The sequence below is a fragment of the Oryx dammah genome, unplaced genomic scaffold (assembly GCF_014754425.2).
Source record: "Oryx dammah isolate SB20612 unplaced genomic scaffold, SCBI_Odam_1.1 HiC_scaffold_25, whole genome shotgun sequence".
In the NCBI taxonomy this organism is placed as follows: Eukaryota; Metazoa; Chordata; class Mammalia; order Artiodactyla; family Bovidae; genus Oryx; species Oryx dammah.
Genome location: NW_024070209.1, coordinates 105,111,384 through 105,128,749, shown reverse-complemented (window position 1 = coordinate 105,128,749; position 17,366 = coordinate 105,111,384). Strand labels below are relative to the sequence as shown.

The window sequence follows — 17,366 nt, the reverse complement described above, 5'->3', positions numbered from 1 at the left end:
TCATCGTCACCACCTCTTCTGTGATTGTGGCTTTCATTCTGTCTTATCTCTGATGGATGAGGTTAAGAGGCTTGTGAAAGCTTCCTGGTGGGAGGGATTGGTTGTAGGTAAAACTGGGTCTTACTCTGGGGGGCAGGGCCACGCTCAGTTCAGTTCAGTCACTCAGTCGTGTCCAACTCTTTGCAACCCCATGGACTGCAGCACGCCAGGCCTCCCTGCCCATCACCAACTCCTGGAGTTTACCCAAAGTCATGTCCATTGAGTCGGTGATGTCATCTAACCACCTCATCCTCTGTCAACCCCTTCTCCTCCTATTCTCAATCTTTCCCAGCGTCAGGGTGTTTTCAAATGAGTCAGCTCTTTGCATCAGGTGGCCAAAATACTGGAGTTTCACCTTCAACATCAGTCCTTACAATGAACACCCAGGACTGATCTCCTTTAGAATGGACTGGTTGGATCTCCTCGCAGTCCAAGGGACCCTCAAGAGTCTTCTCCAACACCACAGTTCAAAAGCATCAATTCTTCGGTGCTCAGCTTTCTTCACAGTCCAACTCTCACATCCATACATGACCACAGGAAAAACCATAGCCTTGACTAGATGGACCTTTGTTGACAAAGTAATGTCTTCTGCTTTTTAATATGCTGTCTAGGTTGGTCATAAGTTTTCTTCCAAGGAGTAAGCGTCTTTGAATTTCATGGCTGCAGTCACCATCTGCAGTGATTTTGGAGCCCAGAAAAATAAAGTCAGCCGCTGTTTCCACTGTTTCCCCATCTATTTGCCGTGACGTGATGGGACCAGATGCCATGATCTTTGTTTTCTGAATGTTGAGCTTTAAGCCAACTTTTTCACTCTCCTCTTTCACTTTGATCAAGAGACTGTTTAGTTCTTCACTTTCTGCCATAAGGGTGGTGTCATCTGCATATCTGAGGTTATTGATATTTCTCCCAGCAGTCTTGATTCCAGCTTGTGCTTCTTCCAGCCCAGTGTTTCTCATGATGTACTCTGCATAGAAGTTAAATAAGCAGGGTGACAATATACAGCCTTGATGTACTCCTTTTCCTATTTGGAGCCAGTCTGTTGTTCCATGTCCAGTTCGAACTTCCTGACCTGCATACAGATTTCTCAAGAGGCAGGTCAGGTGGTCGGGTATGCCCATCTCTTTCAGAATTTTCCACAGTTTATTGTGATCCACACAGTCAAAGGCTTTGGCATAGTCAATAAAGCAGAAATAAATGTTTTTCTGGAACTCTCTTGAATTTTTGATGATCCAGCGCATGTTGGCAATTTGATCTCTGGCTCCTCTGCCTTTTCTAAATCCAGCTTGAACGTCTGGGAGTTCACGGTTCACGTGTTGCGGAAGCCTGGCTTGGCGAGTTTTGAGCGTTGCGTCACCAGCGTCAGAGATGAGACGTAATGTAGCATCATTGCAGCCACGGGCTTTCCAGGGGGAGCGTCTATATGTTTACAGGACAGAAGCGGCCGGCGGCCAAGTGGATGCATCGTGGCGCGCGTGTGCAGTGCTGTCAGTGGCCTTAGCTGCTCCGTGACCACGTTACAGAACATGGGGTGGGAGTGAGAGGCCCTGGGCTGGGAGGCCGGACCACCGCCACCTTGGCTGATTTGCTCTTTCCGTACACCACTCCAATAGGTTAAAAAAATAGCATCTCATGTTAGGGTATGATTTTTAAACTTTGTATCATGGAATATTTCAAACATGTTCAAAAATAGAAAAATTAATTTATCTCTGTCACTGGCTGCAAAGGCTCAGCTCAGTGTGCCCCATTTCCTCCCAGTTAACTGGAGCTCAGTGTTTGATCTTCTCTTCTGATCAGAGCCTACTTAACAGGAAGCAGATGGGCAGCGTATGCAGCTGCTTTGATAGACGCACCTGTGTCACTGGAAAGGCGTATCTGATTTTAATCTAACCCTTGGAGGTTACGCCTTTCGCTTTTCTTTCTAGCTGTGTACTCAAGCAACCTGCACTTCAGTTTCTCCAGACACTGCACAGAGGGCTTTCTGGGGCCGTTCAGCAGAACCATGGCAGGGCTGCTTCTGTGCGGGCCCGGGAGTCTTGGAGCTTGTGTGATGCTGGCCCAGCCCTCAGTTGTGCATGACGAGGGTGACAGGCTCCAAATGGAGATTTCAGGGGTGTCCGCTGTGCTCAGCCTGCCCCTGTCAGACCAGTACACATGCGTTGAGCTGTTTGGGGCCGGGGGGGAGACGTGTGGGACCCGGGTCTCTGTCTTTAGCACATGCCTTTAGCATGTGCTTGGCCAGGGCTGAGAGGGACCCCACCCACTCTGAGCAAACCTGCCTGCTTCCTGCCTGGAGCTTTGTGCTGGGAGAGGGCACCCGGGTGTGCCCGTTGGGCCATAGGACGGTGGTTCTGTGCGGTTCTGGCTTGAGTGTCTGACTCTGTGAGGTGTGCTGTAGGCCTGGGAGGCCTAGACAGGCTGGCTGTCATATGGGGGTGCTCCCAGATAAGAATGAGAGAGAGGCGCTGGAGGCTCATGTCTCACCTCTTGGTCTTGATCCCGACCCCATTGTGGCTTCTGGGCTGAGCACCCTCTGTGGCAGCTCCGCAGGCCGTGTGCTAAGAGCAGGGCCAGGCACCTGCTGTCTCCCAGGCGCTGGGTCCCCTCGGCCCGGGTCCCCGGGGGCTGCTGTCCTGCCCACGCAGTGCCCCCGGGGCAGAGAGCGGGGAGGGGGGTGTTTGGAAAAAACACGTCTGTACTGGGTCAAATGGTCATTTGGAAGGACATCATTTTCGCCTCACCAAATGTGTATTTGTGATTTAAAATTGTTTTTATTTGTTCTTATCAAAATAACCTGAACAAATTCTAACGATGTTTTTGATGCTTTGTGAAGCGCAGCTGTCTGCTCCGCCACCCTCTCCCAAGAAAGGCCGCCTCCAGCTCTTCCAGTGCCCTGGGCACAGCTGCGGCTCTTGCTGCTTCACGAGTCTTCTGTCTCGATTCTGTTCTGACTTACCGCTGCAGAAAATGCCCTGCTTGCCTCGCCGGCCTGCTCCTCTCATCGCACCCGTGGGCGTGGTTGGCAGCTGAGCCTGTGGAGCCTGGAGGTGACGTTCTTTCTCGTTCCCCTGGAGTTGACAGTTGCCTCACTGTCGGTCACTTAGTTTTCTGTGCGTGGCGTGCGCTGCTGCCCTCGTCCAGGAGTCCGTGAGTCAGGGAGCGACCTCCGGGTCCGCAGGCTCTGTCCCCTGTGAACTTCTGGGGCACTCAGTCCAGCCCCCGCCCCGGGCAGGGCTCCTTCCTCCCTGGGCAGGGCTCCCACCTCCTCTCCTGAGCTGCCTGTTCAGGTGAAGCAGACCCTCTGTTGCTTCCTGAGAAGTGTGCAGGGAGAGTGGGTTTTGAAGCCTCACAGATCTAGAATTGTCTTTATTCTACACTCCCTTTATCTTTCTATTATACTTTTAAGGAGATTTTGTTTACTTTCCAGATCTTCCATTGAGATTTTAATTTCTGTCATCATTTTTTTATTATAGAAGTCTAGTTGACTTATAGTGTTCTTTTAATTTCACATATACAGCAAACTGATTCAGCAATACCTATATATTTTTTTTTCAGATTCTTTTCCATAATGGTTTATTACAGGGTATTGAATGTACTTCCCTGTGCTATAGAGTAGGTCCTTGTTGGTTACCTATTTTAAATATGTTGTTGTTCAGTTGCTGAGTCATGTCCAATTCTTTGTGACCCCGTGGGCTGCAGCACGCCAGGATCCTCTGCCCCTTGCTGTCTCCCGAAATTTGCTCCAATTCATGTCCATTGAGTCGGTGATGCCATCCAACCATTTCATCCTCTGCCTCCCCCTTCTCCTCTTGCCCTCAATCATTCCCAGCGTCAGGGTCTTTTCCAGCGAGTTGGCTCTTTGCATCACGTGGCCAAAGTATTGGCGCTTCAGCTTCAGCATCTGTCGCTCCAGTGAATATTCAGGGTCGATTTTCTTTAGGATTGACTGGTTTGATCTCCCTGGAGTCCAAGGGGCTCTCAAGAGTCTTCTCCACACCACAGTCCAGAAGCATCGATTTTTTGGTGCTCAGCCATCTTTATGGTCCAACTGTCACATTCATACATGACTGCTGGAAAACCATAGCTTTGACTCTACGGGCTTTTGTTGGCAAAGTGATGTCTCTCTGCTTTTCTTTCAAGGAGCAAGCGTCTTAATTTCATGGCTGTAGTCACTGTCCACAGTGATTTCGGAGCCCAAGAAAATAAAATCTGCCACTGCTTCCACTGTTTCGCCCATCTGTTTACCACGAAGTGATGGAACCAAATGCCATGATCTTAGGTTTTTGAGTGTTGGGTTTTAAGCCAGCTTTTTCACTCTCCTCTTTCACTCTCATCAAGAGGCTCCTTAGTATCTCTTTACTTTCTGTCGTTAAGCGTGCTATCATCTGCATATCTGAGGTTATTGATAATTCTCCCAGAAATCCTAAATCCAGCTTTTGGTTCTTGCAGTCTAGCATTTTGAATGATGTACCCTACATATAAGTTAAATAAGCAGGGTGACAGTGTATAGCCTTGAGATACTTCTGTCCTAATTAGGAACCAGTCCATTGTTCCATATCTGGTTCTAACTGTTGCTTTTTGACCTGCATACAGGTTTCTTAGGCGGCAGGTACAGTGGTCTGGTATTACCGTCTTTCTAAGAATTTTCCACAGTTTGTTGTGATCCACACAATCAAAAGCCTTAGCATAGTCAATGAAGAAGAAGTAGATGTTTTTCTGGAACTGTCTTGCTTTCTCCATTATCCAGCGAATGTTGGCAATTTAATCTCTGGTTCCTCTGCCTTCGAAACCCAGCTTGAACATCTAGAAGTTCTCAGTTCATATACTGCTGAAGCCTGGCTTGAAGAATTTTGAGCATAATTTTGTTAGCATGTGAAATGAGTGCAATTGCAAGGTAGTTTGAACTTTTTTTGACATTGCCCTTCTTTGGGATTGAAATGAAAACTGACCTTTTCCAGTCCTGTGGTCACTGCTGAGTTTTCCAAACTTGCTGGCATATTGAGTGCAGCACTTTCACAGCACCATCTTCTAGAACTTGAAATAGCTCAGCTGGAGTTCCATCACCTCCAGCAGCTTTGTTCATAGCAGTGCTGCCTCAGGCCCACTTGACCTCACACTCCGTGGTGTCCAGCTCTAGGTGAGACCACGCCACTGTTCACCTGGGTCATTGAGGGTTTTTTTTTTAATAGTTCTTCTGTGTATTTGTGCCCCCTTTTCTTAATCTTTCCTGCTTCTTTTGGGTCTCTACTGTCTCTCTCATTTATTGTGCCCATCTTTGCGTGAAATGTTCCCTTGGTGTCTCTAATTTTCCTGAAGAGATCTCTAGTGTTTCCCACTCTGCTGTTTTCCTCTATTTCTTTGCATTGATCACTGAGGAAGGCTTTCTTATCTCTCCTTACTGTTCTCTGGAGCTCTGCCTCCAGTTGGGTACATCTTTCCCTCTCTCCCTTGCCTTTCAATACTTTTCTTTTCTTAGCTGCTTGTATACTCTCCTCAGACAGCCACTTTGCCTTCTTGCATTTCTTTTTATTTGGAATGGTTTTGGTCACTGCCTCCTGTTCAGTTCAGTTCAGTTGCTCAGTCGTGTCCGACTCTTTGCGACCCCATGGCCTGCAGCACACCAGGCCTCCCTGTCTTATCACCAACTCCCGGAGCTTGCTCAAACTTATGTCCATTGAGTTGGTGATGCCATCCAACCATCTCACCCTCTGTCGTCCCCTTCTCCTCCTGCCCTCAATTTTTCCCAACATCAGGGTCTTTTTAAATGAGTCAGCTCTTTGCATCAGGTGGCCGAAGTAATGGAGTTTCGGCTTCAACATCAGTCCTTCCAGTGAGCACCCAGGACTGGTCTCCTTTAGGATGGACAATGTCACGAATCTCCCCGTAGTCCTTCGGGCACTCAGTCTGCCAGATCTAACTCCTTGAATCTATTCGTCTCCTCCACTGAATAGTCCTAAGGGGTTTGGTTTAGATCATGCCTGAATGCTAATGACCTGCCCTACTCTTTTCCATTTAAGCCTGAGTTTTGTAATAAGGAGCTCATGATCTGAGCCACAGCATCTCCCAGTCTTGTTTCTGCTGACTGACTATACAGCTTCTCCGTCTTCAGCTGCAGAGAATGTGATCAGTCTGATTTCAGTATTGACCATCTGGTGATGTCCCTGTGTGGAGTCATCTCTTAGGTTGTTGGGAAAGGATTTGTTATGACCAGTGTGTTCTCCTGATCAAACTTATTAACCTTTGCCCTGCTTCATTTTGTACTCCAAGGCCAAACTTGCCTGTTATTCCAGATATATCTTGACTTCCTACTTTTGCATTCCGGTCCTCTATGACGAAAAGGAAATCTTTTTTTTTTTGGTGTTAGTTCTAGAAGGTCTTGTAGGCCTTCATAGAACTGGTCAATTGCAGCTTCTTTGGCATCAGTGGTTGGGGTATAGACTTGGATTACTGTGATGTTGAATGGTTTGTTTTGGAAACGAGCAATCATTCTGTGGTATTTTAAATATAGTAGTATGTATATGTTAACACCTAGCCCTCCGCCTTTTCCCTTTGGTAACTGTAAGCTGTTCTCTGTGTCTGAGTCTGTTTCTGTTTGTAGCTGAGTCCGCCTGTGGCATTGTTTTGGTTTCACGTGTAGGTGATGCCGTGCGATGCTTGTCTCTCCCCCGACTCACTGCACCTAGTGTGATCGTCTCTGGTTCAGCTGCGTTGCTGCTAATGGCAGTGTTTTGTGTTTCCTTGTGACTGAGTACCGTTCTGTTGGTGTGTGTGCAGACACCCCACACACCACGTCTCCTGTAGCTGTTCACCTGCTGACGCACGGAGGCTTCCCGTGTCTCGGCTGCTGTGCACAGTGCGGCCGTGAGCATTGGGGTGTGTCTGTCTTTGCTAGCCAGAGTTATCTCCGGATCTTTGGCCAAGAGTGGGATTGCGGGGTCACATGGTAGCTCTATTCTTAGTTTGTTAAGGAACCTCCATACGGTTCTCCATGGCGGCTGCACATTTACACTCCCACCGGCAGTGTGGGAGGGCTCCCTTTTCTCCAGTCATATTTTTTATTTCGAGAGCTTTTTTTTCCTCTCGATATTTTTTATGGATGAAGCGAGACTAGACTTTCCTCGCTCCCTGTGTCGCCTCTGGCCCCTCTGAGTTTCTTGCCTCCGCTTGTTTGTGTCCATCTCTCGGGTCTGGGCCTGCCGTGTTACCAGCAGTCCAGCTATGTGAGAGGGGAGTCCACGCCTGACCCGGCCACACAGCCAGTGCACGCGAGCTGTGGGGGCATGTGCTGCTCGTTCATCGTCCGGGAGTTTTGTCCCTTTTGAACACTTTCCTGCAATCCTACCTGCCCCATTGTTGTAATTTTTACAGATTTGTTATGAGAGATTTCAGATACACAGGAAAGCACAGCGCAGGAAGCAGACGTGTCAGCTGTGAGCCGGGTGAGGCAGCGATGGCCCTGTCACTCAGGCTGGCCGCGTGGGCTCTTGGTGCCACTGTGGGCTCCTGGTGCCACCCCGCTGCCCTCCACCCTTTCCGAGGAGGCAGCTGCTTTTCTGCCTTTTCTCTGATATTCTGCAAAGCGTGGCGCGATTGCTGTGGCCAGCTGGTCCGTGGTGCCGCACCCTGCGCGGCCCTGCAGTGTGGGGGCCGCCGGCATGAATCCCTCCGTGGAGACGTGGTGTTGCAGCTCCGTTGTCCACTCGCTGCCCTTTGACCTGCTCGTTGTTGGCTGACAAGTGTTTGTGACTGTTTCCTGTGGTGGCCCGGGCCACAGAGAGCGTTTGTAGGCGTGTAGGTGTGTGCCAGGCCTGTGCACACCCCTGTAGCTGTCGCACCTGTGCTTTCAGAGCTTCTTGGTGAGGTTGAGGGCACTATTTTCCTAAGTAAACAAGTGCATTTGAGCTGTTTTTATTGTCAGCTGTTGAGTTGTCGTTTTCTCTTCCCACCCTGCCCTTAAACACACAGACATACTCAGATACAGACACACACACGCTCTTCTCCCCGATTCTGGAACTGATGAGAGTTGCTCTCCGTCAGGGCTTGTGGGGTGGGGCTGTGGGGTGTCCGCCCCCATTTCTCCCGGGGTCTCCTGGCCGCGTGAGACATGCTGCCAGCACAGGTCTTGTGGAGCTGGCCCGGAAGCGGGGTGGGGTCGTGTCTGAGAGCGACCCTCGCCCCTGCGGGTCCGCTCCCCACAGAGCAGCCGGCGGTGCGTGCACGTCGAGGGCCGAGCCGTGGCCTGGCTTGGCCTCTGCCTCTGCCTCCCAGGGCCTCTGGAGCTGGCCCCCAGCCCTGGGCTGGACGCCTGGCGGGGGGCTGCTCTGTGTTGCCTGGGGCTCCTGCGTCTTGTGGTCGTGGATCTTTTATGGATCAACCTCCTCTCTCTTTTTCTTATTGTTTTGAACTCAGAACTTTTTGGTTTTTATGGGTCTTTAAAACCTGAATTATAGCTGGTCGGTTTACAGTGTCCCGTTAGCTTGAGCTGTGCGACAGTGGCTGAGCTGCGCTCACGTGTGCGCAGCTTTGTGCAGATCCCTCTTCCTCACGGGTTGTCGCCACCGTTTGGGTACTGCTCCCTGCGCCATAGAGTCGGACATGGTTTTGTCTGCGTTATACACAGGGATGTGTCCGTGTTAATCCCAAACTCCTGCTTTATCCCTCCCTCCGTTTCCCCTTCTGTAATCGTAAGTTTGTTTTCTGTGTCTGTTTTCTGTGAGTCTATTTCTGTTTTGTAAACAAGTTCATTCGTATAATTCAAATAAAAATTCCACGTATATGCGGAATTCATTCACATGATAAATTCCGTGATATTTGTCTTTGACTTACTTTACTTAGTAGTCCCTAGGTCCATCCATATTGCTGCAGGTGGCATCACTTCACTCCTTTTTTATGGTTGAGTAGCATTCCACCGTGGACTTCCCAGGTGGCTCAGTGGTGAAGAATCAGCCTGCCAAGCAGGAGACACAGGTCCACTCCCTGGTCTGGGAAAGTCCTCTTGTCAAGGGAATGGCAACTGGCGCTGGTGCTCTTGCCTGGGCAATCCCATGGACCGAGGAACCTGGCAGACTGCACTCCATAGGGTTTCAAGGAGTTGGACGTGACCCAGCAGCTAAACAGCCACAGTATCACGTTGTGCGTATACACTCCACACCTTCCTTATCCGTCTGTTTGTTGGTGGCCACTTAGGTTGCTGCTGTGGCCTGACTCTTGTGAACAGCAATGCTATGAACATTGGGGTGCATCTATCTCTTTGAGCTTTGGCTTCTCTGGATTCATACAGGGACAGCCTTCTCAGTATAAAGGATCTGAAGCAGGCAGAAAGGACTTCAAGGCAGAAGCGATATGACTAAGCCCAGAGCACACCGAGGACCCCTTGAGCCAGAGCCCAGTGTTCCCGACAGGCAGGGCTGTTGGGAGGAAGGGGCATTTTCCATGTTCACTCATGGACAGTCAGGTCAGGAGACTGGACATCCACTAGGTTTTATCTGTGTGAGTTCTTTTCTGCAGGGCATTGCATACAAGTGAAGCAGGGCTGTCCAACAGCAGCAACAGTGAGCCTCACCACACGGGCGTGCTGCTCTCTGTGGCAGTTTATTAAGCTTCTTCATTCTGGCTTTCAAAGAAGAGAGACCTTGAGATTTTATTTTTAATAAGAATGAAATAGACCTGTTCTGCTGTGGCAGAGTGATGCTACCATAGCGTTTCTCTCCTGCTGATTACAACAGAAACTCTGGGTAGAATGCAAAAAGTGGGTAGATTGCGGATGGGAACTGAAAACAGGAAGAGCAGCCCAAGAATGGTCAGTTCCCTGGGTTTCCCCTTCTGTTTCAGTGCTCTGCCTCAGGGCAGCCCGATCACGGGCTCTCAGTGTGGCAGAGAGTGGGCATGGGTCTTGAGAGTCTCAGGGCAGACAGCAGCACGGCACAGGCCAGGCACGGCCGTGAGAACCCGGCTGAGATGCAGCCTCGGCCCAGGTCTCAGACCGAGGGGCATTGGCGCCAGCAGAGCCAGGCACTTGAGGCATCGCCCAAAAGTCAGAGATGCGGGCCCCAGCCACACACAGCAGTGGGATGGGGCAGGGGGTAAGACAGAACTCGTGGTCTGAACCCGGTCAGCTTGATAACTTGCTAAAAATTCCAACATTTCCCAGAAAATTGGAGCCTAGCCCTAGGTACGTCAGTGATGATGCTGCATGCGTCGATTAAATGGGATCCGTTCAGACAGAAACACCAGTGTCCAGCTGCATGCTGGCCTCATAAAACTGCTATGGCCATAAAGACTTAGGCAGACCGAAAAGGGAAGAATATGATAGACTACATCATGAAAACTCAAAACTGAAAGGCTGCATTGATGTTAGACAAAGTAGACTTCAGACCACAGAATGTTTCTGGGGTGAGGAATACCACTCGTCAAGAAGATAGAGCAACCCCAAATGTGTATTCTCCTAAGAATGGAATTTCAAAAGTGGAGCAGAAACTTACAGATGTGAAAGGAGAAATGGATCCCTAGTTATAGCTGATGACTTCACTCTTTCAGTGATCAGTAGGGTAGGTAGACAGAAAGTCTACAGAGATGTAGCAAATCTAGACAGCACCATCAGCCTCCTTGCTTAATTAATTAAGTGAACATTTATTGAACACTCATCCCAACAGTAGCAAGCATGTGCCTTCCATGTGGACGTGGGGCACTCACAGTCCATGCTGTTAATATATTCTGGGTCTTAAAGCAAATGCCAGCAAAAGTCAGCAGATTTGGAAACCAGTAGTGGCCACAGGACTGGAAAAGGTCAGTTTTCATTCCAGTCCCAAAGAAAGGCAACGCCAAAGAATGCTCAGAGTACCCTACAATTGTGCTTATGTCACACACTAGGAAGGCAATCGGAGAAGGCAATGGCACCCCACTGCAGTACTCTGCCTGGAAAATCCTATGGACGGAGGAGCCTGGTGGGCTGCAGTCCATGGGGTCGCTAAGAGTCGGATACGACTGAGTGACTTCCCTTTCACTTTTCAGTTTCATGCATTGGAGAAGGAAATGGCAACCCACTCCAGTGTTCTTGCCTGGAGAATCCCAGGGACAGGAGAGCCTGGTGGACTGCCATCTGTGGGGTCACTCAGAGTCGGACATGACTGAAGTGACTCAGCAGCAGCAGCAGGAAGGTAAAGCTCAAAATCCTTCGAGCCAGGCTTCAACAGTACATGAATCAAGACCTTCCAGATGCACCAGCTTTATTTAGAAAAGGCAGAGGAACCAGAGATTAAATTGCCAACATCCATTGGATCATAGAAAAAGGGAATTCCAGAAAAACATCTATTTCTGCTTCATTGACTATGCTAAAGCTTTGACTGTGTGGATCACAAAAAACTGTGGAAAAATTATTAGATAGGAATACCAGACTACCTTACCTGCCTTCTGAAAAACCTGTGTGCAGGTCAAAAAGCAACAGAACCAGACATGGAACAATAGACTGGTTCCAAATTGGGAAAGGAGTACATCAAGGCTGTATGTTGTCACCCTGCTTATTTAACTTATATGCAGAGTACATCGTGTGAAATGCTGGGCTGGATGAATCACAAGCTGGAATCAAAACTGCTGGGAGAAATACTGACAGTCTCAGATATGCAGATGACACCACTCAAATGGCAGAAAGTGAGGAGGAAGTAAAGAGCCTCTTGATGAAAGTGAAAGAGAAGAGTGAAAAAGCTGGCTTAAAACTCAACATTCAAAAAACTAGGATCACGGCATCCAGTCCCATCACTTTATGGCAAATAGAAGGGGAAAAGTGGAAGCAGTGACATATTTTCTTTTCTTGGCTCCAAAACCACTGTGGATGGTGACTGCAGCCATGAAATTAAGAGACACTTGCTCCCTGGAAGAAAAGCTATGACAGATCTAGACTGTATTAAAAAGCAGAGGCATCAGTTTGCCAGCAAAGGTCCGTGTAATCGAAACGATGGTTTTCCCAGTGGTCGTGTACCAATCTGGGCTTCCCTGGTAGCTCAGCTGGTAAAAAATGTGTCTGCAATGTAGGAGACCCCGATTCAATTCCTGGGTCAGAAAGATTCCCTGGAGAAGGGAACAGTTGTCCACTCCAGTATTCTGACATGGAGAATTCCATGGACTACACAGTCCCTGGGACACGACTGAGCAACTTTCACCGTCATGGACCGATGTGGGAATTGGTCCATAAAGAAGGCTGAATGCCAAAGAACTGATGTACTCGAACTGTGGTACTGGAGAAGACTTTTGAGAGCAAGTGTCTTGGACAGCAAGGAGCTCAAACTAGTCAATCCTAAAGGGAATCAACATTGAGCATTCATTGGAAGGACTGTTGCTGAAACTGAAGCTCCAATACTTTGGCCACCTGATGCAAAGAGCTGACTCATTGGAAAGGACCCTGATGCTGGAAAAGATTGAGTGTAGGAAGAGAAGTGGGCGACAGAGGGTGAGATGGTTGGATGGCATCAATGGGCTTGACTGACTCAATGGACTTGAGTTTGAGCAAACTCCAGGAGATAGTGCAGGACGGGGAAACCAGGCAGGCTACAGTCCACGGGGTCGCAAAGTATTGGAGCTTCAGCATCAGTCCTTCCAATGAATATTCAGGGTTGATTTCCTTTGGGATTGACTGGTTTGACCTCCTTGCAGGCCAGGGGACTCTCAAGGGTCTTTTCCAGCACCACGGTTGGAAAGCATCAGTTCTTGCCTGCTCAGCCGTTATGGCTGGAGGATAGATAGAGGCAAATTCCCATCCAAACGCAGGCAGAGGCCTCTTCCTCTCTCGGGTAACTGACAAGGGTGGTGACTGACATGGTGGTATGTGTGAGCGCCCCCCTTACAGGTCAGCCCCCACTCCAACTCCAACTCTAAATAATTCCACAGTATTTAGCAAGGAAGATGAAAACTTTGTTCACACAAAATCTGGTATGGAAATATTTAGTTTTCTCTGTAGTTGCCAGTACTGGGAACAGCCCAGACGTCCGTCACCGGCTGGGTGCATAGGGCTTCCCAGGTGGTGCAGTGGGTAAACAATCTCCCTGTAAAGTAAGAAGCGCAGGCAGATGGGAGCTTGATCTCCAGCTCCGGAAGACCCCCTGTGGGAGGACATGGCAATCCGCTCCAGTATTCTTGCCTCAGAGCCTGGTGGACAGAGAATCTGGCAGGCTACAGTCCAGGAGGCAGCAGAGTCAGACATGGCTGAAGCGGCTGAGCGCGCAAGCACACATATGCTGGGTGCGCGAGGAAACTGTGATGCGTCCGCAAAACAGGCTAGTTCCCGCCAACAAACAGCACAGACTCCTGGCGCGCCAGCAGCAGGACGCCCCTCAGGTGTGCTGTCTCCGTGGAAGGAGCCTGGCCCAGTGTGAGTCCGCTTATGTGGTACTTTGACAAAGGAAAACATCAGTTCAGAAAAAAGCTGGTGGTTGCCTGGAAGCGGCACTCAGAGGAGAGGTGGTGGCATGACTCAGAACCGCAAGCCAGAAAGGGCCAGGCCACTGCCTGGGAATGACAACAGGCTGAAAGAGTCAGCTTTGCTGCCACACACCCGCCCTTTCCCAAGTGGCGCCCAGCCAGTCCTTGGCCACCGGGAGCTGCGCTGGTGGCCAGGCAGGGCTCAGCAGGCTCGTTGCGTGGGTGATCCTGGCTCCTAGGCCTTGCCTGAGGCCTAGGAGAGCAGGGAGCTGAGAGCTGTGATGCTTGAGGCCGCACGCGGGCTGGGGGAGCCAGGCTCCAGGTCTCGGGGTGGCCTGCGCGGGCTGACTGGGGCTGTCGTTGCAGGGCCACGCCGCGCCGTACAGAACGGTGTCCGCCCGCGCTGCTGTCCCCTCCACCATCCTCCGGCTGCCAGCTACGGCATTTCAAGGAGTTTTTGAGAGATATCCTGAAACTCTGGTGAGGGTGGTGCAGGTGAGCCACTTTTCCAGGCAGTCTGTCTGGTGCCCTGGCCGTCTCAGGGAGGGGCCCAGGGTCGAGGCCCTGAGTATCTCATCATCGGTTTACTGTGTCCCAGGGCCACGAGGCATGTCCACAATAGTGGAAGTGCCTTCACTGGCAGGACTGCGTGCTGGCGATGTGGGGTTCATGGTGGGTGTTGGAAGAACTAAGATTTTTTTTTAAAACCTTGTAATACATATTTTGCTGTAAAAACTAATATTGATAGCTTCAATGCCGTCTTCAGATTGCCTACCGTGTCCCAAAAGAACTCTTGTTATTATTAAATGTCTTGATTTGAAGTAATTTTAGAAACTTGCAGAAGCAGTGCAGGCTCCTTCTGCCCCGTGCCCACACCTTGCATGAAGGCTGGGTTGTCTCCACCAGGGGCTCTCCGGCCCACGAGGTCGGTGGGCTCAGCCCCTGGGGAGGCCCATCCCGCTCAGCTGGCCCGTCTCTCCGCAGATCATCATGGTGCGGCTGCAGAGGGTCACCTTTCTGGCTCTGCACAACTACCTCGGCCTGACCACGGAGCTCTTCAACCCCGTGAGTGTGCCAGCATCCCACCACGGGTCCTCGGGACGGCTGCTTCCGCCTCAAGGGGCGGGCCAGCAGACAGGCCGGGGTGGGGTCTCCTGGGACCCAGTGCTGAGCCTGTCCCGGGGACACGCTGCCTGTTTGCGGGCCCGGTGCCCACACGGCTGCCCTCTGGGAGGGCCTGTGGTTTGGCCAAATTCTGCTTCTCTGGTCCCCCTGTTCTGAGCGCGTGGCTGCCCTCCCAGCTTCTACCTGACCTGCGCCGAGCTGACACCCACCAGCGGAGCTATGTCCCTGGCCTGCCCCTTGCCCTGGGCCCCTCTGAGGGCACCTGGGGCAGCGTGCCCTGCCCTCGACCCTGCCTCAGTCGAGGCCAGTGGATTGAGCTGATGGCTGTGGGGTGGGAGAAGCTGCTTCACCCCCTCAGTTCCGGTGAGCGGTAAGCATGATGTGGGGGCCAGGAGGGCCCAGAGCCTGATGAGCCACACTCCAGCGGCCCCGTGGGCCTGCAGGCTGAGCCAGTGTTCACTCAGCCTCCACGCCGCGCTTGGGTGCGCTCCCGGTTCTCACGTCTCCCTTTGCTGATACTTCAGGGCACGTCCTGTGTTTCCTGCGTTGTCTCATCTTAATGAAGTGTATTGAGGTTCGGACAGTTTTGACCACTATTTAAACATGATGGAGTTTGCAAGACAACAGCAAGCTGGGCCTTTCTTGCCTTAAACCCTCCTCTTTCTGCGTTGCCGGCGCCTCCCCGCTCACAGGATGCTGCCCCAGGAGCGCTCCTGAGGCAGCCCTGCTTCTCCCCGTCTCAGGAGAGCCAGGCCATCCCGCTCGTGTCTGTGGCCAGCGTGACTGCCGGGAAGGCCAAGAAGCCGACGTGCTGCAGTCTGGAGGAGAGGCTGGAGAGGCCACCTCGGCCGCAGGAGCCCTGCAGCCCAGGTTCTGCCCATCCCGGGGCCAGCCTCCTGCCCTCAGTCACCAGCTGTCCCCCCCAACACACGTCCTGCCCCCTACTCCTCCTAGGAGAAAACCAGCCAAGGGTGGGCCCCCAGCTTTGCCCTCTGCATGCACAGCTCTGAGCACTCGGGGAGCGTGGGTTTGGGGAAGGAGGCTGTTGACTGGGCTTGTCTCCTGGGAGTCCCCTCTGGGATGACGGTGACACACAGGCACACTGACTGCCCTGGGCTCTCCCTATCCATTCAAGAATGAGGAGCAGGGCCTGGGGGGCAGGCTGGCCAGGCTCCTTGGGGCGCTCAGAGCCGGGCGGCAGAGCTGGGAGGGCAGCCGGGGCTGCCACTCACTCGCCACTTGCCTGAGCAGGCGGGCACGGGTCACGGGCCAGGCGGGCACGGGTCATGGGCCAGACGGGTGCAGGCGACGAGCAGCTGGCCTGTGGGGGCAGGTGGTGGGGTCCGCTGGGGGCTGTCCCAGGCCTCCAGTCGCACGGCCTGTGCGCTCTGGGAGCAGAGACCTTGCCTCATTCTGCTCCTCCCAGCAGATCGTGGGGGCAGCCGCACCGCAGTCTGTGGGCCTCTGCCCAAGAGGAGCCACCCCGTCCTGCTGCCTTCTGTCCATGAAGAGGTGGCGGCCAAGCTCAGCCAGGCCCAGGCTGGCATCCAGGCCTCTTCGGCTCCTGCAGGTAAAGAACCCTCTGACCCACCCAGGCGGCCAGCGTGCTCTGGGTCCAGGGGCCCCTGCACCTGCGTCCTGGCCTCCGTGCCCAGGGCGCTTCCCCGGCTGGGCCCTGCCCAGCCCTGCTGTAATCACTGCCTGCTGCCCCCCCCTTTGCCCCCGAGCCGGGCTGTGCTAGCAGGCTGCTGCCTCACTGTCTCCCTGGCACCCCAGCCGTCGCCCAGCTTCCCTCCCCGTAAGGTGCCTGCACCGGCCCTCTCTGCTGTCTGCTTGGTCTTCCTGTCGGGTCTCGGCTGCAGAGAGGGCTCCTTGTGACCTCTGGTCGGCAGCCAGCTCTCTTCCCTCTCCCGGGCACCTCCCTGACGGGGACCTTTGCTGCGACCTCAGCTGGCCGATGAGACCTGCAGTGCGTGATTGCCCTCGGCGTGTCCCGGCTGTGGGACGCTGTCGGTGCCCCCCCGAGGATGTGTCTTGTCTTCACCTGCGTTTCCTGGGTTGCTGGCAGGTTTAATCATCTGGTGTGTCCGAGAGCTGTTTGGGTTCCCTGTTTACGAATCATCTATGTATATTCTTTGCCCATTTTCTGCAGGGTTTCCTGAATTTGGTTGGTTGGTTTGCATACATTTCTCGTATGCTCCCGATAGGGATCTCCCATCAGTTTTAACGTCCACAGACCTTCTCCCGGCCTCTGTTTTTGGGACAGAGACCCTCGGTGTCCGTATGTGAAAACCAGCTGTTGCCTGTGGCTGCATTCTGGGTCTCACTTGCCTCTCCTTCTTATTGGATATAAACACACTCTCCTGGATTCTTGTCTGGTGGCTTTTCAGCTTCACTTTCCATGTGGAAGTCTTTCCGTCCTCATGGCTCGCTCTTACGTTATATTCAGGGTAGGAAATCCAGCTTTTTCTTTCTCTGTCTAGTGGTAATTTACCCAGCACCACTCACAAAACAATCTTTCACTTTTCTGGTGCATTTTCTAGGGCTATCTTCATTCGGCAGCACCTTTCCTTTCTGTATCTACACAGATTTTTTTTTTAGTCAACTTTCTTGAGGTAAAATTAACACATCATAAAATCCACCCTTTTAGTTATTTAGTTTGGCCATGCCACGTGGCTTGCAGGGTCTTAGTCCTGAGCCAGGGAGTCTGAGCCTGCAGCCTCCGCAGTGGAGCGTGGAGCCCTGAACACTGGAACGCCAGGAGCGTCCCGGACTGAACCCTTTCACAGCTCACA

At 51.9% G+C, this 17,366-nt stretch overlaps 1 protein-coding gene across 4 annotated transcripts in view; it reads left to right on the top strand.

Annotated features, from left to right (window-relative positions):
* PNPLA7 (patatin like phospholipase domain containing 7) overlaps positions 1-17,366 on the top strand; it is a 79,604-nt gene that overhangs the window by 10,910 nt on the left and 51,328 nt on the right. For all 4 annotated transcript variants that reach the window (XM_040225655.1, XM_040225656.1, XM_040225653.1 and 1 more), the window contains 4 exons: positions 13,813-13,941; positions 14,431-14,511; positions 15,315-15,441; positions 16,001-16,141. In XM_040225655.1, the coding sequence (XP_040081589.1) occupies positions 13,813-13,941; positions 14,431-14,511; positions 15,315-15,441; positions 16,001-16,141 (478 nt within the window). The remainder of the gene's footprint in view (positions 1-13,812; positions 13,942-14,430; positions 14,512-15,314; positions 15,442-16,000; positions 16,142-17,366) is intronic.